Source organism: Notolabrus celidotus, chromosome 19, assembly GCF_009762535.1.
Source record: "Notolabrus celidotus isolate fNotCel1 chromosome 19, fNotCel1.pri, whole genome shotgun sequence".
NCBI classification, from domain to species: Eukaryota; Metazoa; Chordata; class Actinopteri; order Labriformes; family Labridae; genus Notolabrus; species Notolabrus celidotus.
The window spans coordinates 23022016-23045535 of NC_048290.1; the positions used below are offsets into that span (position 1 = coordinate 23022016).

At 38.2% G+C, this 23520-nt stretch overlaps 2 protein-coding genes across 3 annotated transcripts in view; both read right to left on the bottom strand.

Moving 5' to 3' along the window:
- pdlim5b (PDZ and LIM domain 5b) overlaps positions 1 to 1878 on the bottom strand; it is a 52126-nt gene extending 50248 nt beyond the window's left edge. The window contains exon 1 of one of the 2 annotated variants that reach the window (XM_034710123.1): positions 1532 to 1878. The gene's annotated coding sequence lies outside the window, so the exon portion shown is untranslated. Of the gene's footprint in view, positions 1 to 1526 lie in introns of both variants that reach the window. The other variant, XM_034710122.1, reaches the window with a different exon arrangement.
- Positions 1879 to 7500: 5622 nt separating this feature from the next.
- Positions 7501 to 23520, bottom strand: part of opn4xa (opsin 4xa) — a 51239-nt gene continuing 35219 nt past the window's right edge. Inside the window, exons 6-15 of the mRNA XM_034710124.1 lie at positions 23162 to 23297; positions 14484 to 14617; positions 13923 to 14126; positions 13646 to 13817; positions 12213 to 12374; positions 11795 to 11902; positions 11543 to 11717; positions 9555 to 9692; positions 9214 to 9414; positions 7501 to 7538 (exon numbers count right to left, since the gene is read on the bottom strand). Coding sequence (XP_034566015.1) covers positions 7518 to 7538; positions 9214 to 9414; positions 9555 to 9692; positions 11543 to 11717; positions 11795 to 11902; positions 12213 to 12374; positions 13646 to 13817; positions 13923 to 14126; positions 14484 to 14617; positions 23162 to 23295 — 1449 coding nt within the window. The 5' untranslated portion in view covers positions 23296 to 23297 and the 3' untranslated portion in view covers positions 7501 to 7517. The remainder of the gene's footprint in view (positions 7539 to 9213; positions 9415 to 9554; positions 9693 to 11542; positions 11718 to 11794; positions 11903 to 12212; positions 12375 to 13645; positions 13818 to 13922; positions 14127 to 14483; positions 14618 to 23161; positions 23298 to 23520) is intronic.

A 23520-nucleotide genomic window follows, 5' to 3' on the forward strand; every position in this document is an offset into this window, starting at 1 on the left:
GGGACAATGTTGCCCGGTGACATCATTGCAGGATATGTTGACTCAAAGATCGTTCACAATGTACTGTAGGCCTACCTTGCAATGGTGCATATCAAAACAACATTTACAATAATAAATAACAAGGATTTAACATGTTTTTGTTTTATAAAGCAGTGTGTGACAGTCAAATGTTATCACTGCTTATAGTTTACTAAGTGTCAAGGACAACTCTTAATGCACACAGCCTTCATCACTTTTGCAAGGTACCCCTTCTGCCCTCAAAACATGACAGACTCAGTATATTTTTAACTAGCCAGAAGCCTTTCTTCAAATGAAAAGACTGTCTTACACCACAGTGTAGACTATTCAATATCATAAAACAACCAGTGGTGGTAACAAAGTAAATTTACTTGAGTACTGTACTTAAGTACATTTTTTGAGTATCTGTACTTTACTTGAGTATTATTTTTGGGGGGTACTTATTACTTTTACTCTAATACATTCAGAAAACAATTATTGTACTTTTTACTCCACTACATTTCTATCAATGCTCTATTTACTCACTCCTTTTGCTTTGAAGTCAGCTGATTAATTTTCTTTTCTGAAATCGGATCCCAAAGATTGTAAACTGTTTATGTACTTTGTCTAAATTGTGTAGCCGTACCTCGGTTGAGAGTAGAGCAAACAGAGCAAACATTATTCAGATCAGTTCGTTCATTTAGTCTTGGCAATGATGGCTATGGCTGAGAAGGATGATGATTCTCTACCTGAGCACCACGGCCATATTTTAAACCCATGTTTGAGGTTTTTGAAATAAAAAATGATTCGTACTGTTGTCCATTTTAAACCTGTCTGTTCTTGTAGTAACTTAGTAGCCATTTATATTTCATGTTAAACTTTTTAGATATTAAATAATGTTTTCTAAACATAATGTAGCTGCATGTACACCTATGCATTCTGGACTGCTCTCATGCTTTGTGAAAATACATTGAGATATTTTAAAAAGTACTTTGAACACTTAAGTATTTTTAAAGGAAAGTACTCCAGTACTCTAACTCAAGTAATAATCTGACTGAACTTTCGCTTGTATTGGAGTAATATTTGACATGGAGTATCTATACTTTGACTTCAGTAATGAAGGTGTGTGCTTTGTCCACCACTGAACACAGCTGAGGGTTTAGTTCCAGGTGTAGCGATAGGACATGCTGCACAGGTCGTGCTAACTCGAGTGTCTCCCTGAAGTAGAGGTTCTCTCCAGGAACCTTACTTTGTCAGTGGGTGTGACATAAATCATAAGTCTAACACTTAAAGTCCATTTCTTCGGTTCAAGCTATCAGTTGATGCTTCAAAGTCACTTATATAAAATGAAAGTTGTTGTGAGAGAGTATGAGAGACAGGTTGTACATTTTGAAGTATGGACTCAGTATGGATTTCAATACGAAAATGCTCTTTTAAACACAACTATGTAACGGTCACATACAACAGCAGAAACAAAAGTTAGAGAAGAAGTTTGCTGACTCAATTTTAACTCATAGTATTGTGCTCACCTTGCCTTGTGAAGCCGGGTCTGCTGCTCAGGAGAAACGTGACTGTAGTCCGTGTGCTCTCAGTTTCGAAGTGAACTGGACTGAGTGAGGAGCGGAACTCAAACTTCCGCGTATGATCCAGCCCCATCTGTCTGCCGGTAGGAGGGTTCACAGCACAGTGTGTGAAGTCGTTGACTGGAGGAAATACAGAGGCAGGCATGGGCTTGCTACGAGATGAGACAGAGACAGGTGAGTCATAGTGGTATATACTCTAAAGTGCTTTTTTTTTTTAGCTAAGTTACCTCTGGAGCACTTATTGGGCTAAAGTTCCAAATGTAAGCTAGCTCTGTTGAGGCTAATGATAAAAAGTGGTTAAGTCATGACGTCATATTTAACAAGCGTAGTGATCGCTGTCAGTCATGAACACAGTTAATTTGACGTCTCCTTTGTAAGCATGTATTGGGATTGATAATAAACTAAGATGTTTTTTCATAACTTTTATATACGCACTAGATTGATACATATTTCTCACTCTTTTACATTTGTTTTTAAATTAAAGATGCATTAACCAGGAAGATTCTTTCTGAAGCCACAAGTAAAAATGACTGTGTTATGAGGAGGCTAAAAAAAGATGTCAGTAGGAAATAAAATCTTAACACTTAGATGAGGAAAAAAGCCCCCTTTATTGTGAGTGAAAAAGTAAGTACACATTCATTTTATAATTTACATAAGTTAAAAATATTACCTGAATTTGATTGATTAAACTTTAGACTTTAGACTTTTTGGACACCACAGAATCAATATTTTCTCTGGAAATGACTCAACTCTTGGTTTTATGTGTGTCACTTATGTAGCAGCTGTATTTAATCCCAGTGAAGCTGTTCTGACTTTTGAATAGAGCCTTTTTACAATTTACAGCCTTTTTGGAACCTCTTAAAACGCCATACTTGTGCCAGCTGTCAGTGGAAACAATTGTGTGTGACTTGTTCTCATGTCTGTCTTCAACGTCTCTTCATTTGTCCTCATTAAAAAGTTTGGATTTCAGTGTGATACTTCTGCTAAAATCAATGAGTTCAAATTGTTGAATCTGTTTTTGTGAAATCGGTGCTGTGGCTGAAGGGAAGCCTGAGGTAGATATATTTTCATGATCCTACAAAATAAATATTTTTCAGTGTGACAAGGCATCAATTTACCTGGTTGCGTCAGTGAACCGTGATGTCATTTTTTCCACTAAGAGCCTCCAGAATAATGACAGAGTAAACTGCCATGCTACAGTACTCTGAAGGACCAGCTATTCTTGAAACGAACTAGTGTAAAATATATACTGAACAAACAGGGATATGGAAAATAACATTAAAACATTTAATTTATCATGAAACAGTTCAGTTTGTGCTAACTTGTCTCTTTGTCACCAGTTACCTGTGAATTGACAGTGTCATAGCAGATTTAATGACACAAGGGTTTAAATTCAGATGGTGACAATCCCTGTGAAGTTAAGTTGTGAGTTTATTGTCCTTTTAATTTTATTTTAGTGGCTTTTAGTTAAAGTACAGCTTGTCACACATTCATAGCAGACTTTCATTTAAATGAAACTTTTAAAAAGACTTCAGTTAATAATTTCACTTTGCTCTCCCCTACATATCAGTGAAGATTCAGATTCAACCCTGGTTTGGTGGCACAGTGTTTGCATGCCCTCTAGTGTTCAGCAAAGAAAGTACATGCTTTACAGTCCATGTAGGTAATCTGCATTTACCATTTCGCAATTTGTGGCCTCTGGATATGAAGTATGGTTAATCCTGTGGGCAGGCTCATACAATGAAAATGTATCACTCACCTTGTTTACATGTTTTTTTTAAAGTTGAAAAAAAATACAGGGTTAAAAGTCACAACTCATTTTCCTTCAGGGATTGGTAATTAGCACATGGGACTGAAAACTGACAGGATTTTAAAAAGTAAGATTCCATTGCAGTTCTAAATGAATACATTATTAAACTGTCCTATCTAATAAAGACATTTTTGCTTTTATTAGATAGTACAGCTGAAGAGAGTGAGGAAATGTTGGGAGTAGAGAGTGGGGGTAGATATGCAGCAAAGGGTCATGGCCACTGTGACAAGGACTAATGCCTCTGTATATGACGCACGCTTAAAACACTTAGCCAACCAACGTCTCAACCACTTCAATTTGAAAACATTTTTCAAGGATTCAAGGTTTTTTATTGTCACACCAACACAAGCCGTCGCATGAGCAGGAAGAAAATTTTGTTTCTCCGGTCCTGTTTTAAAGCCACAATAAGAAAACTCACAATTAAAAAAAGAATACTGCAATTTTAGGATTGATGCTGCATTGTTGTTTTCTCTTACCGACACAAGGCCAATATTATCAGTTGGTGCATATTTATATAAACCACACAAAGGCAGAATAGCATTATAATTACTGAGCTCATTTATGTTGACCAGTATGCAGAACAGAGAACTAACTTGTCGATGGATTTGTCAAGAGAAAAATAGGAATCGAGTAACCGTGGACTGTGTGATGGTCATTAACATAATTCCCTAACATTGTTTAATAATGAAGACTGTTATGGTCTGTTTGTTATTTTAGTAATTAAAACAAAACTGGCATTGCAATTGATGAAATAACAGTTAGTACTGTACTTCTGGGGGGAACATCCATATGAATATCAGTCTGTTTATTTTCCTCTGTAGACTGATTTAGATACACTTGGTTTTTTTTTGCACATATGGTAGGTCAATTAACAATCAAACTTGGGGATTTTGTCTGCCCCATGTAAAATCATGTAATACACTTCAGAACATAAAGCACAAAGTATGTAATGTCTGGTATTAGATATATGAAATAAGATGAAGACAGTGTTTAATAGGATGGAAAATTCTGCATATTATCTATAAGGCAGTTAATACAATTCATTTTTGAGTTGGACTGACATAAACCTTATTTTGTATCAATAGAGCTAAGCAAATATTCTCTAAAGACTGCTTTTTAAACCAGCACCATGTTTAAAGATATTTGCCTATATGTTTACATTGTCAGTGTATTCAAATGCAGACAGCTGTAGCAGAACTACATGATGACACTGTTTTCTGCATCAACCTCCAGTATTGTTTGGGACGAGAGTTAATCCTCAGTTATTGTGGTGGCTGACCTGAAACTTTTACCTGCGACAGCCAACATTTACCCAATATTGGACAGGTGGTGTGTGTGTTTTTTATACCCTGCCCTTAATCTCTCAGTTTAAAATAGGTCAGGAATGTGTCACTACTATATCAGCTTTTATTTTTCATTAAAGTGCTGTATCACACTATTTTAGTGGTGTAGTCAATCAACGCTTTGTCTGTGTATTAATAAAGATTACAATGTAACAAATATTAATCTGATTATCACAGTATGATCTATTCCAGCTCCCCGTTGTGTTATTTTGTTTCAATAAACATGTATTTATGCTGAAAAACAGGACCTGTTGGGTAGACTACCAATGACTAACTACAGGCAGAGAGATAGATACCAGTAGTTGCCTCTCCATAGGTTTTCTTTAATCCACATGTGTGCCATGGCAATATATGGTTATAAACTGATGGGAAACCCAAAGGCAAATCCCCCTTTTTATGCTATTGAGCCGCTGAAGTGTACAAGTCCTTTATGTAAGTCTGCAGTAAACACCCTCAGATCATCTTTACATAACTGGATAAGAAAAGCTCTTATCCTGGAATTAAGGTTCAAAGAAAGATCAGACGGAGGGATTCTGGAATTTAGAATTTGAGGTAAGAAGACGCTTCAGAGTGTCACTTTAGATTAATGTAAGCACATGAGAATAAAATGATACAGGATGCATGAAGAAGAACAGAAACCTCCCTGCAGTGCCTATAGTTATGCATTCAGCAGATCCATATTATTAATGGAGCTTGGTCATCATCGTGGCTCAGTTGTTTCGAGCACATGTATTGTGTGTCCTGGTTTTAAATCCAGAGTGGGACATCTGTTAGCCCACATTTCTTTCCCTTTCTCTTCTTTCTCTCCACTCTTTATTCCCATTCACTCTGTTTTAATATGAGCCAGAATGAATGTGACCTGTGGGATAAAACAAGTGGAAAAAATATCAGCCTCCATCTGCTTTTCAACAAGAGCTGCAGTCATTCTTTTGGAAGGCTGTGTAGACAGTGCAGGTGCTTTAATGCATGAAACGTTATACATGGACTCCATTAGAATCTTTATATTTATGCCTCACAGCTTATATCACAGGTTTATTATGAGTTTGTGTGTGTTGTTGTTGTTGTTGTTGTTGTTGTTGTTGTTGTTGTTGTTGTTGTTGTTGTTGTTGTTGTTGATGAAAATGCTTCTTGTTGAAACTGGCAAACTGACCACAAGGAATCAAAGAAGACTAGGATTTCAAAGCTACAGCAAGTTATAAAAACACATTACTCTGAAGAAGTGAAACAGAAATATAAAAAGCTGAATTCAATTTTACAACAAAGACATGCAAAATGAACTATTCTAGATTTTTAAAAACATAGCACTAAGGCATAAATCATACTTATGTTTGCAGGATGTATTATAAAGTCAATAAATGTACAAATACTTAGAGTTTCAAGCGTCTTCATAACTTGCTTAGTCTGGTTGCTGAAATACACAGCAGCTTTCATGCTCTCTGGTTGGGAAAATGTTTCATGACAAAGATGTTAAACCATGTAAAAAGTGCAGTGAATGAAAGTCTTGGTTTATACTTCAAAGGACTGAATTAACTGAACTTATGATACAGAACATGATGTCAACTTTGTAATCAATGTCGTACATGACCCCACGGTGCTAATTAGATGAGTAAGGCAGAAAGCCTTAGTTACAAGGTAAACACAAAATCAACAAGAAACATAAAAAAGACTATCTTTGGTGTCTTTACAGCGAGTTGATGATAGATCTGGCTGGTCTTCGATTCATTGTTCTTGATTCTTGTATTTTTTTTGTTTGTTATTTATTTATTTTCTACAAAAGTGCATACTCTTTAAGAAGTTTAGCCACTGTGTTCTATGGAAGCCTCAAACAGACATGCATCCACACATTTTATGTTCTCTGTTTTCCTGTGATAACCAAGCAGCAACCTCCAGGTCTGAAAAATTGAGCAAATTTGGTATTGCATGAAAAGCAGTTCCAAGAGTGTTTGCTCCGGCATCATGCTAAATGCCTATTTTCAATCATAAATTATACATGCTTATAGCCTGCTTGGTTTTGGGTCTGTAGCTCACTGTACCGTAGCTCACTGTACAATTAAGCATTCTGCTTAATTGGAATCAACATAGAACTCCAACATTTCATTTGTTTAAACAAATCATGTATACTGATACATGATACTTTAGGACTGGAGCAGAGCACTTATATCTTAAAGAATAAAGTAGACATTTTTCTTTAAAACATGAAAACCATTTATGGACTCCTGACCAAGCGGCAACCTCTGGTCTCAAACGATGAAGCCCATGCGGAAGTGTTATAAACTGCAATACATTGAGAATCCGCTTGAGGCTGGCTGCAGAAACACCGGACACCACATAGACATGAATGGGAAAAAGACGATCTTTGCAGCATTAATAAACGTGTTTACAGCCTGGTACAAAAAACGTCTTGGCCCTACGAAGCTAATTTCTCTATCGGCACACACTGTACGGGGGGTGAATTTTTTTCTAATGTGACGGTTTAGAAGATATTAAGATTGCAAGTTTTTGCCCAAATAAGGACATGACTGATGTGACTCCCGGTCGGGAACACATAGCTGTTGGCTTAGAGGCTCACACTACGTCACACTTTGCCTGGTTGAGATCTGCGTTTCCAATATGGCTGCTGCCGTCGATTGGCTTCAAAACAGCTCTCAGGAACAGATGGGTGACGTCACGGATACTACGTCCATATTTTATACAGTCTATGGTCCTGACCAAGAGGCAACCTCCGGTCTCATAACATGAAGCCCATGTAGAAGTGTTATAAACTGCTGCTCATCAAGTGTCCGCTTAAGGCTGGCTGTGGAAACACTGGAAACCACATACACACCAATTAAAAAAAAGGCGATCTTTACAGCAGAAATAAACATGTTTACAACATTTCTCTATCGGCACACATTGTATAGCGGATGAATTATTTTCCAATGCAACAGTTCAGAAGATATTAAGATTACAAGTTTTACACATTTGAGGACTTGACTGACAGGTGGGAACACTGTAGCTGTTGGCTAGGAGGCTCAAAGCCCGCCTCTTTACCTCACACTAGCTCAACAGACGTTAGGTTGAGTTCAGAATTTCCAATATGGCCGCTGACAATTGGCTTCAAAACAGCGCTTAAGAACACATGGGTAACGTCACGGATACTACGTCCATTATTTATACTGTCTATGCTTCTGACCAATCACTCGGCAAAGCCTGGTATACTCTGACCTTGTTTTTTTTTATTATTAAGTTTTAATTTTCTTTAGCTTATTTGGTTTGGTCAGGATTATTAATATTTATTATTTATTTTAATTGATACTTCTCCTTTTATTGAGTCTGTATTTTTAGATCATGTTACTCTTTCTTTTAGGGATACTAGGTCTGCAGAAAGTTCAAAAATGCAAAAAAGTTAATCAATAAAATAATGGAAAAAATAAATCATGAAGGACAAGTGTTAGATGCAAATCTGCATTATTAGGGGCATGGCAAAATTGATAGACAGGTGAGGCAAGATTGCCAGGAAGCCAAAGCCTGGCTCAGCTCCACTTCTTTGCCTTTTGACAAGTTAATTGAAAGGTAGGTTTAGTCAGCATTTCAATGTAGCAAAATTTGGCCCCATAACATCTCTTCTAAAACCAATAGGTGACTTTAATTAGACTGCATCCATGTTTTATAAATCCATGGTGATTATGAGTTATTTTTATCTCAATATCTTGAGGCATTCTACAAAACAAATCAATAAACAGCACTTTGATTGGCCAGATCACAACATGCCATGTTGCCATTGCCCGCACTAATGAGGTATGTTATTTCTACATTTGTTTTGAGCTTTTGCAATGCTGGGGATATGACTTTCTGATGATGCACTCGCAGTCACAGAAAAACAGAGTAATTAAAATGTGTGAATATACGTCCACTTAAGGCTTCTGTAGTTTTCTTGTCGTAATATGATAAATAATGATGTGACAGTACAAGGAACTTACATTTAACACAAATAACAGTAGCATGATTTTGTATGATAACAGCAATATCAGAATCAAAGAGTTGTGAATGTGTGTGAGGATTGTTGATAGAAAAAACAGTGTGTACACCTGCACAAAAATCTAAATGAATGTTTCTGGTTTCAGTAGATGGCAAAACAGTTCAAATACATTTTTAACAGCTTCATAAAAACATCATCTCAACATTCTTGGACGGAAAAACAAACTTCACTCATCTGTGTCACAGTAACACGTAGCCACATGGATAAATAATATGTATTAAACATTTAGCTTCTTGGTGTAGGGGAGAGAAATCTTTGCACGGACTCAAATAATTGAGCAGGACAGTCAAGAGGCTGTAAATCAAGCAACAGCTCTTTCTTTCTGTTGTGCTTTTCCTCACCATAGCCATTTTCCAGACAGCCTTTCTTTGTGTTGGGTCTGATTATAGCATGGGAGTGCACACATGTACTGTCCAGAGAGTCTGGCCTTATGAGGATGTCTGTGTCCCTCTCATCTCTCACCTCTTGCGCCTGCTTTATCTCTCTTTGGTCATATTCATCTCTCCCTTGCTGGTCATGAAAGTCGTCTTTCATCTCTTTATTCCAGCTTTCAGGATCCTTCTCCTTTCTTATCCTCCATGTTGAGGGCATCACTGTGTTCACAGTCTCAGGTGATAGGATGTGGTCCCCTGTATTCACCGAGCCTCGCTCTGAGATGGGATTCTTAAATAGAAAATAAAAAAAGTTCCTTCAGACACAACACAGGTCTTTTCTATGGTGACATGTAAGGCCAGCACAACCCTCAACTTTAACATTATTTGAATATAAAAATCAATGAATAAATCAGTGGGCACCTACCTTACCTGTTCCGTGCTTTGGCTTCCCTTTTCATTGGTTTGCTTTGCCAATGGGTTGTACTCTTTGTCCCTCAGAGCTCCAAGGGAATAGCTGGACCTCAGACAGTGGCCAATAGGATCCAGCTCTACATCACTCCAAATCTGCTATGAGGCATACATGCACATAGAAGTCACATGTGAGTCAGTATGTACTCTCAAGGCCCTAAATCTGCCCTAGTGATGTCCTTGCTCCCACAGTAATCTATAAAAATTAAAGATAGATAGATAGATTTAACTGTTAATGTTTATATATCCACTGTGTTTCTAATTTGTTTCTTTTATTGTGTCTCTTATTGTGTGCTATTTGTGAAGTGTCTTTGAGTTCTGTGAAAAGCGCTATATAAATAAAATGTGTTATTATTATTATTATTATTATTATTATAGATATCAAAATATCTGTATGTAAGTGCTGCAAAGAATTTAACTCGAGCAACAAATCTGCTTGACAGTGTGTTGCATATAAACTGATAAACATTTCACAATTTCCTAGGATGCAACAGAAATTGTCAATCTAACTTCTGTTTAAAAAGTAGCATTTTGCAAGTTGTTTTCTTCGCCTTCTGATGATAAACTTGGCATGCTTGTATTATTCGTTTTTTTTACTAATCTTCATGATGTTATTTTTGCAAACATAAGACAAGTTAATTGCAAAAAAATCAAAAGAAAATCAGATCTATTTTGGGCTCATACAGCTGAAGTGTTAGCCCCAATGAAGCCTCCGTGTGTCTTACTATTTACAGTGAAACTGAGACTCACTAGACACAGATGAATGGGTTCTATTCACAAGGAAATTTTGGCTTTTAAGTTTACATCTGAGGCTGCTAATTGGAAGAAATTGGAAATGGAAGTATTGGCTGAATGTTGTTAAACACGAACCTCTGGCTGCACGTTTTTTTTTGTGTTCTACTCAGAAACAACATGATAAAAGCCGGTTTAAAACAGGATAAGTGATGAAATATTTGATAATTTGATAGATTGTGATACCATGCGCTTCAAAACAAAAAAAATATCCAACATTTTTTCATTTGATAGTATCAAAAGTAAAGATGCTTTAAAATCCCTTACAGATTTGCAGTAATATTTTTAAAAGACAATAGACTGTCATGGTCGAGCGAGCACAGCTAATGAATACAAAGCAGATTACATTCTCTGGTTGCTTCACCGTGGTTAAGCTCTAAAAAACAAACTAACAGGCCAACACTTCAGCTCTGACCTCTATTTAAATGCAGCCATGCTTCATCTGTGAGCTGTGCGTGTCTCTCTGCTCAGCCCTTTGTCACACCTTGCAGCCCTTTTACAGCCACAACAACACTTACACTTCTCATCCACAGGTTGGCAAATATTGGCTTTTGTAAAGTCATTTTAGTGTCTCCTAAAGATGTACTGATATTAGAAAGCAGTATGTGGAACCATCCAGTGATTGTTTCTTGTTGCTGTGGTACTACAACATACATTGACATTGTTTCAATTCAATTGTATTGTGTTAAAGTTTAAAATTCTGGTATCCTGACAAGCCTTATTTATAAATCTTCCTTTTAAAAAGACTGAGTCAGACACACATCTAGCAAACACTGCACTGCAAATCTGTTCAAGGAGAATAATTTGTATTACACATTTGGGTCACTGCCTTTGCAAAACAAAGTACTATCTGAGTTGTTATGCGACAGCTCTGAATAGGATTTATGATATGTTAAAATTTCTCTTTAGCCAGAAATATGAACTTATGCTCTCACACTGAAGCTGAAAAATAGTCACAAATGGATGCTTCCATCTTCTTTAATAGTAAATCAAGGACTTTCAGGTTTGGTTACAAGCTATTCAATAAAAGTATTGATTAAAGATTGATACTTTAAGGAAATGCAACAGCAAATGAGAATTAAGAAACAAAACTAATCTCTTGAATTGATATGTCCTTGCACTGGATTTCTGTAACGTAATGCAAAAGTTTAACTCACTGTCTCTGTCGTGGACATGGAGGAAACTCTGTGAAACTTGGTTTTGGAGACTGATGACTGTCTGCTCAACATCAAGTCTCTGAAGGAAGACTCGCTTTGTGACACTGATATACAGTCTCTCTTTGGGGCCTGGGCCAGGAAGTAGAGACAGGGAACTTTCTCTGCCAGAGTGTCCCTGTGGGAAGAAGGAAATCAAAGTAAACCCCCTTTTCAAGATTTAGACTCCTGAAATTTTGTAAGGACTGTGCTCACCTGTATTTCGAATGAATGATGGCATAGATGAAGGGGTTATAGATGGCTGATGCTTTGGCTATAACGGCAGGAACAGCTTTGGAATAAGGGTTGAGGATGCTTCCATATCTGAAAGGTGTAAAACATTTGTAAGGAGATAAACTCCACATCACCTGTGACAGAAGCTGTGTTATTTTATTAGTCATTGACCTTTTTCCATTGCAATCCATCATGCAATATTTCATATTACTCAAGAGATACAAGTGGTGGAATGTGGTTCATGGTTAATGGCTGAAATGAGTTCAGCAGGGCAGGCAAGCATCATTTATGTTTTATGCTTTCATGCCAGGTATCACCAAGTAATCTCATCATAAAAATGCAGTCGGAGTGTCAGAATAAATCATGGCATCAAAGAGCCCTTGTCACTCTGTATATTTACCCAGCCCAGGCGATGAGGGTGACACATGCATAGGGCGACCAGGAAAGCACAAACACTATGATGACCACAAAGGCAATCTTGGCCAGCTTCCATTCAGTCTTGATGGACTGCTGCTGGATCAGGGCTGACTTCCTCACCTGTGATCCCAACTTCTCCACATCTCTGTCAGGAAGGAGACAATGAATTCTGTAGTCAATATATGTCTGTTAGGTAGTTCAATGGATGAGAAATTAAAACAAATCAGAATAAAAACTCTGCAACATTTTCAGAAAGACAGTACAGGACAAAGAAAGCAAGGGATGTGTTTATGTTTGACAGCTGTCACTCAGTCACTAATGGTTATTGTGAAAATGTGTGTCTTGCTTGTATGAAGGTGAATGTGTCAACAAAAATGTGTGCTTTGTTTGGACACAGGATGTCATCCTCCTCTCAGTGGTACATTGTTATCTCTGACAGTCACTGCAACAAGACTGTGGACCCAAATGCTGTCATGTAGTTCTCATGATGCAGCAATAGCCAAGCAAAGCTAAAAAGCTAACAAATGAGGGCAGACATCAAGGCAGAGTCAATCTAATTATTGTATTCCCTAACTGTCACCCTTCTCTCAGTGGTACATTGTTATCTCTGACAGTCACTGCTACAGGACTGTGGACCCAAATGCAGACATGGTGAGACACATGCAGCTTGGCAAGACATAGCTGAAAAGGCTAAAACCAACAGGCAGTCATGAAGGCAGAGTACATCTAGTAGTTCTTTGTCCCTTATTTGAATATTCAAGTATTATTGTCTGTCTTTCCTTCCTACCCTGAGGCAGAATTAATATGATTGGAACACTAAAAATAGCAAATACAATCAATTTCCACTGCAGAGCATAAGATGAAGTACGACATGAGAGAAATGTGATAAACCATATTCAGAAAGGGCAGGCAAGTAGTGACAGAGGGCTTGCATGCTAAGCACTAAGTGGCTGTATTGGAGGACATAGCCTACAGGGTTGTAGTTTGCAGTGACTGATGTTACTGATATTTCACAGAGAAACTCTGTGAAATGTTCATCATAGTGTCCAAAGATAGCAATGCCTTTGCTGAAACTGATGGAGCATTATATTTTAATGAACAAGTGAAGCTGCCCTTAAGGTGAATACTAAGAGTTATCGACTAGAGAGGCTATCTTGTCTGCAGTATATCTGCTTACTGCTGTAGCACATTTAGAAAGAATCCAAAAGACAGAAAGAAAATATCAACATGCCCAGCAAGAGAAAGTGGAAAACAGAAGCACTCGAGGGAATAAGTGTGAAATATGACAGAGTGTGTGCATTATATTATGGTTTGGTGCTGTTTTTACAGTCCACTGGATATTTCCAGCATTTCTATCTATTTTGAAGGCTTTTCTGCTTGTAAATGCTGCATATTCACCCATGAAAAATCATTCACCTGCTTGCACGGCGGATTGCCAGGAACATGCACAGATAACAGTAGGATATTATGCCCAGAGGGATGAAGAAAACAAAACAGCACAGCATCAAAGTGTAACTCTTATTGGCAGGAGTTGATGTCACATAGTCCCATGTGCATGAGGTCATCAGGCCCTCTGGGATGTATGAACCTTGAGAAGAAAGAGACAAAGAGAGATAAGAGGGGATGCTCGGGTCCAAAAAACATAAAAAGAATATTTCAATAACAGAGTAAGATGAGAGAATAAGTCACTTACTCCAACCAAGGAGCGGTGCAAGGCTCCAGGCAAGTGAGTACAGCCAGACCAGTCCAATGATGATCCAGGTGCGTCTCTTGGAGGTCCACTGTATGGCCTGCAGAGGCTTGGTGATGACAATGTAGCGGTCTATGGAGATCGCCAGAAGGTTTATCATAGAGGTGATTCCAAATAAAGCTCCACAAAATGCATATATTTTACAGCCTGTAAAGAACAGGAAAGGAGAATGTTATTGGTTTAGTCATTAGAATAACGGGAATTTCATTGGTATGTACTCTAAAATGAAGTTTTCACTCTTTTAACAAAGCCGAGTGTGGCGGCTTGATTTCAGAAGTCAGACTAGTTTAAGTCTGCAGGTTCTGATAAGAGATCAAAAACACCTACTTTCATATTGTCGCTATTATTAGATACAGTTATCATGTCAAAAAGTATGAACAGGGACCATAGCTTGTAATACAACACACATTTTCAGGATTCTGAAAACACAGTCTATAAACAAATGCATACATACAACATATATTCATCAGTGATGTTACGATTTGTATATTACAATTAAAGTACCTGTTTCACCAAAAATCCACCCTTTGTAAAGGGAATTAACAAAGAAGATGGGAGACTGTGTGATTGCCATGAGGAAGTCGCTTACTGCCAGGTTCATGATGAAAAGGTTTGGGGGCGTCCGTAGCTTCTTGTTGCTGGAACACAAAATGATAAAAATGTTGTAAAAATTAAATTACTATAAGGCCACAAACTGATGTTTTGAAGATTTACAGTGCAAGCATGTCCTGATGCAGTCACAATCTTTGTGTTGTGTTCAGGTAAAGTGCTGAGCTGTGAAAATGAAAGAGAGGGAAACAAGTGCACATTCAACACCAACTGATTTTTGTTGAGTTATTGTGGCTGCTAACAGCTATAATGTAGAAGAGCCTGTTAAATTTGACTTTCCATCACTAGAGGTCAGACATCCAATTATGTCTGAACTTTTAAATTGAGATGCATTGTTGGAAAGATGACAAAGGATCACTATAAGTCAACTGAGGATGTCCAAAAACATCCATGCACTATTTATGATGTTCATCTAAGATCTGGAGAGCATAAACCCCTTAAACCACACAGCATCTCTACTGTCAGTCATTGGAGAAACCTTGTGAACACGTTCAGGATTAGTTAAATTTAGAAAATACAGTTTTAACCTTTAGGCTTTGTCTCTGGTAGAATTTTCTCTTAACTGTCCCTTGAAAAAGGAAAACAGTTCAGTACATGTAGCGTTGTTCTTCTCAATTATCCAGGAGAGAAATCAAACCGATGCAACCTGCAGAGGAAACAGGCAAACACATAAAATCCATTACCCACCCATCCATCCTGGGAATTTAGCTGAACACTGCAACAGCTGAGGAGAATGTTTCCAGTATGTCTTCGGTTAGAACTTGGTTGACAACCGAGGGGAATGAAGTCTGACCTCATTTCAACCATTTTTCTATTGGCTAAAATACAGTGATGACATCAAAATACCAGAAGAAATGTTGAAAAAAAAGTTGGTTTCATTTAAAAATGTTGACAATTGTTCATTTCAGGGTCAAGTAGAACGTAAATTACCATTATAACTGCATTTATGCAAAGTCACATTACAGAGTTAAGGCTAGCCCACTCTAAAAGGTTTTAAAAACCTTAACAGATGTTGAAAATGTGGGCCACAAGATGATAGTGTATAAAAATTGGTTCTTTTAATGTGTGAAGAGCATCAGCACAGAACAGAACACAATAAAAGAATCCCCCACCCTTGAAAGTGAATGTTGCTAAACTCTAGGCGACCTGGAACATCCAGCTTGCAAAGAAGCTAGCAGCAGCAATTTCTGTCAAACTCCTCTCCTTGTCAGTTTTGATTGGGGTATAAACACTTGGATAAATGAGATATGTTGCACAAACAGTCCTGATGCCCCAAATCATCAAGTTGGTCCTCCATTTCACACATTCATTTTACTTCACTGTTTGTTGCCATTTGGCTGCCATTTGTTGTGGCTTTCCAGCCAGCCATTATTTTGTTCCAAGTAAAAAGTATTCAAGCCAAAACAGGCCCAATTATTTTGTAGTGTGCACCCCGCTTTAGTTGAAATCCTGTCTATAAAAAGGCGGAATTTCAACAAATTTGATTTTTATAAGAAAACATGAATACAGCACTTTATGGGCTGATTGATGTTATCAAGAAGGTTCAGAGACTTCGTAAAGAGAACAGCTTCAAACATCACCCACAGAGGAAGAAAAAAGGAAAGGAAAAACAGTTTTCACACTTTTCAGCCTTGTTTATGACAGTCATTCATTGATATCTGTGATATGTGATTGAGAAGACCTCAATGACTAACAGCGGAGAGTGCTGTTTGCAATCTAAATGCAGCAAGATCCACTCCAGCTCCACTAATGTAATTTCTTTATTGGTGACTGGGATGCAATGCTATACATTTACCTTAGCCACACAATAGGTATGATAATTGACTTGAAAACAGCCATTAATAAGTCTGTGAACATGTTATGAATATTGTGAAAGAAGCAGATTTTGGGGCAAACTCTAGTTTAAACAAAATCTTCAAATAGGTGCTGAAACTTTCACTTTTGAGCCAGTCTTGAATGTTTTTTTTGGTGGTGCGTCCATTCAACAGAAAAAATGCTCACTTGGTAACCTTTTGTAACCCTCTTACACATATTAATCTCTCAGTTTAATTTTTTTGTTGAAACAACCTTTCAAAACAACAATGGAAAATGTGAAAGACGTTTTAAACAAGTTCAAAGGTGAAATTTTTTCCCGACCATCTGAAGTTGCTGATAAAACGTTTATGTTCAGACCAAAGTTCATATGACATCAGCTTAACAATACTCTCTGAACTCACACACACATACTGGCGTTGATTTTCAAGTTGCATCTCGTATGTTGTGTTACTGAGGAGTTGGTCACAGTCACCAACAAAAAAATGCATAAGTGCAGACGGATCTGACATCACGAGTGCCAGTGTGCAAGCTTGTTGCCTACCACCAGATTACTTGTGTCACCCTTTCAACGATTCAATGAACAAATAATAACAGTTATAAAACAATCTGTTTTTTTCACACACTTTGATGTTAAAACCTTCTTTTTAGCTGGTTGAAAAATAGTTGACAGGAGGTCTTGGACATTCAGACCTGATTTCACCCTGTTTCCAACCAAGCGTTGAAATCCCTGTTAGTGCTCACTGGGATGGACATGAAAAGTTTATTGTTAATATTAAGTGTGGAACTTTAGTCCATGTGGAGCCCACAGCAGATGTTGACTTTTTCTTAACGCCATGAGGGGCACAGATGTTCATTTTTGAATTTGAGCGATGGTGTGTTGAAATACTTGAGTTGGCATGCCATAGCTCACTGCACACTCTAACATCACCTCAGATTGCTTCTCAGCAGCTGTTTGCAAATCTTAGGAAATGCATTTTTTACAATGGAACAAGCATCCACAAACAGTGGTGAGATGTTTGAAGTGCAAATTATATGTGCGTGTTTTCTTTTTATGCCAAACTAGTTCACTTCAGACATCAGCTAAATCTTGTTTTACAGTTTTTAAATGATTGCTTCAGAAGCACTGTTTAACTCATCAAAGGAAGCCTTTGATGCCTTAATGATGCTGTCCACCTATGTCTCTGTCAGTGTTATCCATGTCAGTGGGCATTTTACTCTCATTTTTAGTACATCAAACATGTTAACTACAACCAAAAAAAGCTATGAAGGTATTTATTTTTCTCAGTTCCAATCATCAGTCTCTGGGTCTTGTCCTACTTTTCTGCACGCTGACGGTAAAAAAGTCTAGAAAGACCCACATTGCACCAACGGTTTAGTTGGAGTGTATTTGTGTGTTTACATGCAGGTGAGTGGGTGTGCACTGACCAAGTGTGACTGGAAGAGAGATCGAGTGATGCGACCTCTGAGATAGCTATGTATCACTGGAGGCTGGACCTTAATGCAGAAAACATGTCAGGCCCAGGATTTTACCTCACACTTGGTCTTACTATACACCAAGGAGAAGCCATCGTGTATACTGTATTCTGAATGTTACATACAAACCAGTTTGTATGCGTACTTCAAGGGCAATCGGCATAATTTCAAGGTATCTTTTTGTGTATATTTCTTCAAGTGAAAAATAAACACAAGTAATTTTTGATCCTCAATTTGTGTTCAATAAACACAGTGTATTTACTGTTATCACATTAAGCATCATAAAACTGGTGTATAAGATGCACTTATACCTTCTTTGTCACCTGAATAGTGGGCTGTGTTCTACACATCGGTGCGACTAATCAATGATTACACAATGCAAGTAGAGGTATTTATTATGTTGCAATAGTTTACACAGAAAATGGCAATTGAAGTAGTTAGCAGTCGCTTCACTGTACTGCAAAGCATGCTGGGTACAAAGCACATCAGACCAGGGTAGCAGTGCCACTTTGTAACAGCCTTGCTCCCTATCATGCATTTAAACTGTGGTATGCTATTAAGTAAGCAAACCTTGATGACTCGTTTGATTGAAGGCTTCCACATTTGAGACAGCAAGTGACCAGCAGAGCGGGAATGATGTGAGTCTCTGTGAATTGGTTGTGGGCAGTGGATCCATCCATATAGAAGCTTAGTCTAGTACTAAAGCTGCCGATGTGTTTTTTTACTCCCGGGAGTGACTTGGCTGACGCGCTGTCCTGTCCTATGTAAGTCAATATGATACAGTTTGCTGTAGGTTTTCAACAACAATTCTGCAGGCGTGTCTTTGATTTGCAGCACAATACAATCCATTTATTGCAGCACCATGCAAAGTGATAACAGCATCCATAAGTTTCCATTCATTGAACATAGAAAAAGAACAAACAAACGATACAGCCGCGGTTTTCTACATGCCGCCTGCCGCCACAGCGGTCAAAACCATATGACCTTCCGGGTCAAAACACACATCCGATACCTTGGCAATGACGTACCTGTATACCTGTGCCCTAAGCAATAAGACAGCGACACCAAGTGGCACAGCAATGAATGTGGTTCACAGCTTGACCCAAAAACATGAATATGGCTCTTACAATCCATATCTCACAACCACTGATGCAACCATAGGCTGAGCTCAACTTTTGTACTGGTAGCAAGCAGGATGGGAAAAAATACACATGGTACTAAGAGGGCTCCACAGCTGCATAGAAACTGCTCATTGCTGAATGCAATGAAGTCTTCACACAGGAAGACAGGTAAAGCTTTTTCCTGCAGGAAGCCCCCCCAAACCTACTGCATCCTATACACCAGTGCAACTCGTATTTCAGATTTTATAGTAATTAAAGGGTAAAATAGATAAATACTGCAAGTTTACATTAAGTTGATGAAATTGGATGATTTAAGACACATTAAGCTTTGTCAATCATCTATATAAAATATTTTTCATTGGATATGCCTTTTGGGTTTTGCTAGACGACAAATATTCTAACCAAGCATCAACCTCCAGTGTTAAAACAATTAATCCAAAGCAGAAGTGCAAAACACTGGAAACCCTCAAGTGTCCACTTGAGGCTGACTTCAAAAGCTGAGGATTCCTCACTGACACTCATGATAAAATGCCCCCTATTTAACAGCATAATTACACATTAAAGCTGGATGCAGAAAATGTTTTGGTCTTAATAGCTTATTTCTGCTTTTGAACTCAATGCATGAGTAGTGAGATTTGTACAACTCATCTGTCTTGATTATACTAAAGCTAAGAGTTACGCATAATAAAGCATTATTAGTAGCATGGCTGATTTGACTGACAGGTGGTTACATGCAGCTGTTTACCATGAGACTTAGGGTCCACCTCAACTTCACCTGATACTAAAGTTAACTGTAAGTTAGATGAGTAAGTGTGGTCCAATATGTTGACCACCATGGTTTGGCCGTTAACGCAACTTTAGATATCAGAGTGTGACATCGCTGAGACTATTTCCATGTTTTGTACAGTCTGTGACTAACAACTGCTCTGAGCCTGGTGTCTATTATCTCATCATTAAGACATGACTTCCAAAGAGTTGCTTCCAGCAATGTCAAATACAAATCAGACACCTCATCATCACCCCAAAAATGAGGCAGCTTTTTTTTTCCTCAGGCTGTAACACCACAGATAAAAGACTGTAGCTTTTGGCTGTAAAATAATAGAGCAGGGATGATTGGTCATTGGTCGTGTTCTGATGCATGTCTATGAAAGTAAAACAAAAATAATTGTAGAATTTTGGAGGGACTTGAAGCTCAGAGAATTTGTATTCCTTACCCACAGACAATAATTAGTCAATCTGGTTGTATTGTATGACGTTAATGTAAGTGCAGCACATAGGTGTTGCTCAGGTTATCCTTTAGCATTTGGTTTTGCTGGTAGCCAAGAGTTGTTTCACTCAATTAAAATAAGTTGCTATTGAGTGTATGCATTGATTCAGCCAGTGCAGTTAGATAATCACTGAGCTGTTTCCTGGTATTGACTTCCTGCAGGCTGCTGTGAAGACCTCTTGGCCTGCGCTTGTGTCATCTGTGCTTCCCAATGCAAGAACAGATGGTTAACAATAATTAAAACCAAACAGTTTGACTAAACCAAAATCTCTGAGACAACCAAACATCTCAGTGTGCTGTGAAGAGTTCAAAGTTCAGCACATGAGACAAAGGCCCTGGTATTAAACATTCTCTTAGTGTTCCTAATTATATATAATGATATATTATAAATTCAAAAATCTTAAAAATTCTTGCTGATATAACAATATGCAATGATTAAAAGTAACTGAGTAGTTTTGAGCTACCTTACTGAGGTATTTTTGGCACTTTTTGCTTGAATTCCTGTCCATTTTTAAGTTGGAAAATGAATGACACCAACATGCTCTCAATTATATCAAAATAAAACTCTAAAAAGCGTTATACTGACTTACAAATACTTTCAGGACTTTAAGAAGATACTTTTGTTGATGTTATGTATTGGTAAAACTTCCAAGTAAGAATTCTGTAGGGTTACTTTACAGTTAGATATTACTTATTTTAAGCTCTGAAGACTTCCTGCTCATTTAAAGTGTCCAAGCAGATATTTATTGCTCTTTTGAAATTGCTCTGTATTATTTTTTCTACTTTTACTCTAGTTTGCTTTTAGATTGTGTCTCCGTCTGCAAGTTTAGTTCCCATTATGGCTCATAAAATGCTCTGGAAATGTGAACATGATTCCAAAGGGACTATTTACTGTGGAATGTTGTCTGATTAAAACAACAATCCTCGGGGAAACAGCTTCTTTGAGCTCGCTATGTTTTGGAGCTGCAGGAGAACTGGAACAGTAGAGCACTCTGCTCCCACAGTGAGCCGTGCCTTTCTTATTTACTTCCCAGAATTGGACCGGTTCACATGCAAAAATGTGATGCTAACTGAGGCTTTTAAAATAAAGCACATCAAACAGCAGCACTATCATTCATCTGTCTGACACCATGCTGCTAATGGGAATTTTCCGCCCTTTTGTTTATAGATTTTGTCACTAGCTTTTATATAATTTTTCTCACGAACATCTTTATTTTACATCACTATTTAGTGATGTTCAGCATTAGAGGTAAGCTCTGAAGAATAATGTGTCACATTTATAACACAATAATGGGTCAGTTAAACAAGGACCCATCTATGAGTCAAACAATCCTTGCTGCATGTGTTTGCTGGTCATATTTTCTAGGGCTGTCAACATCAACATGTTATCTCATGCTTAAGTTGGGATATTTGACAACTTCTGATTAAATTTGCAAAAAGTAAAAATGTAGTCATCTGAGTGGTCCTGTCTTTACACCCTCCCCAGTAGTCCGTAACCTCTGCATCATCCTCGACCCCACTCTCTCCTTCAAACCACATATCAGAAACCTCACCAAAACATCATTCTTCTACCTCCGTAACATTGCATGCCTCAGATCCTCTCTCTTCTCCTCTGCTACAGAAACTCTCATACATGCCTTCATAACATCCCGACTCGACTACTGCAACATCATCCTTTACGGCCTTCCCTCCACTGACCTCAAAAAACTCCAATATGTCCAGAACTCAGCTGCCCGGTTACTCACACACTCCCACTCCAGAGCTCACATCACACCCATCCTTCAGCATCTGCACTGGCTCCCCATACAGCACCGAATCCACTTCAAGATCCTGCACATCAACTACAAAGCCCTCAATAACCTCACCCCCTCATACCTGACCGACCTCCTCAAACACCACTCCCCGTCTCACCCCCTCAGATCATCAGATGCCAATCTCCTGTCCCCTATCACCAAGACCAAGCACCGCACCTTGGGGGACAGAGCATTTGCCATCGCTGCCCCAACCCTCTGGAACTCTGACTCACTCCAATCATTTAAAAACCACCTCAAGACCTTCCTGTTCAAAAAAGCATACAACACAACCTCTACTTCTGTTCTGTCCTTGTTACGTTTTATTCATCTGCTTTATTTTTTATTTATTTCTATTATTATTTTCCTGTTTAGCGAATTTGAGCACCAAGAAAAGCGCTATACAAAACCTATCAATTATTATTATTAGTTATCCATTAAGCTGAGTATAGGCACCATGGTGTGCACGATAAGCTGAATGGGCCATGGTAATTTTGAAGGGCAGCAGGGGTGGATCCAGGGGGGGCAGTGGTGGCCTAGGACCAACTTAGAATCTGATTGGCCACCCCAGAATCCTAAATAAACTATTGGGCAGTTTTGTGCCAGGCTGCCCAAGGCTGCATTTACATTTTAATAAGGCACATTTTGAGTGTTTTAAAATTGGGATTAATCCAGATTCATCACAGCAAGTACTGTGTTTAATTCCAATTACATTTGTTGATTGATTGACAACACTTATATTTACATAGGAATTTTGGGCTTCCATGTGGATAAATGTTTATTCTCTGTGACATTGGTTTGTTTTGTTTTTTCACTTTCTGTAAATCTCTTGTGGCAAACTTTGCATGGAGTAACACCACAGTTGTCAAGGAGCTGAATCTTTTGGGCTTTTTAGGCATGTGTAATCTTGTCAGCCAACGTGTCTCTTTTTTTCAACTCATAGCAACCCAACTCAAGCATTGTAGACATAGTTAACTATGGCATTGTGTGTGTGGCATGAAATGAAAAGACCTGTGCAGAGGTTTGGCTCTTAATATGGGTAGTTACTCACAATTGGCTGAATAATACAGTTCTGATTGACAGTGGTGGAATAGCACATTCTCTTACCTGAAAAAAGCATACATGACCAAGGCGTTCCCAGTCACACCCACTGTCCCAATCACCAGGACAAAGAAGGCAACAATGTAGTGAGCGTGGTCATGGACATCCACCTGCCGATAAAATCCGTGATCCCTGTCCATTTCTGTGACAACACACACACAAGCACAGATGTCAGGATTGCAAGGTCTATCTACTTATACAGCATTTTTCAGGGACTTTTATACAAACTTAATCATCCTATCTGTGATTATGACCCTCTAACTGGACAAGCATTGTGTAAGAGATTAGCAAGAAAAATGTTTAGAGGCATAAGTAGAAAACGTAAAGGCAAACACAGCTTGCATCTGCACGAGGACCTGGTTTCC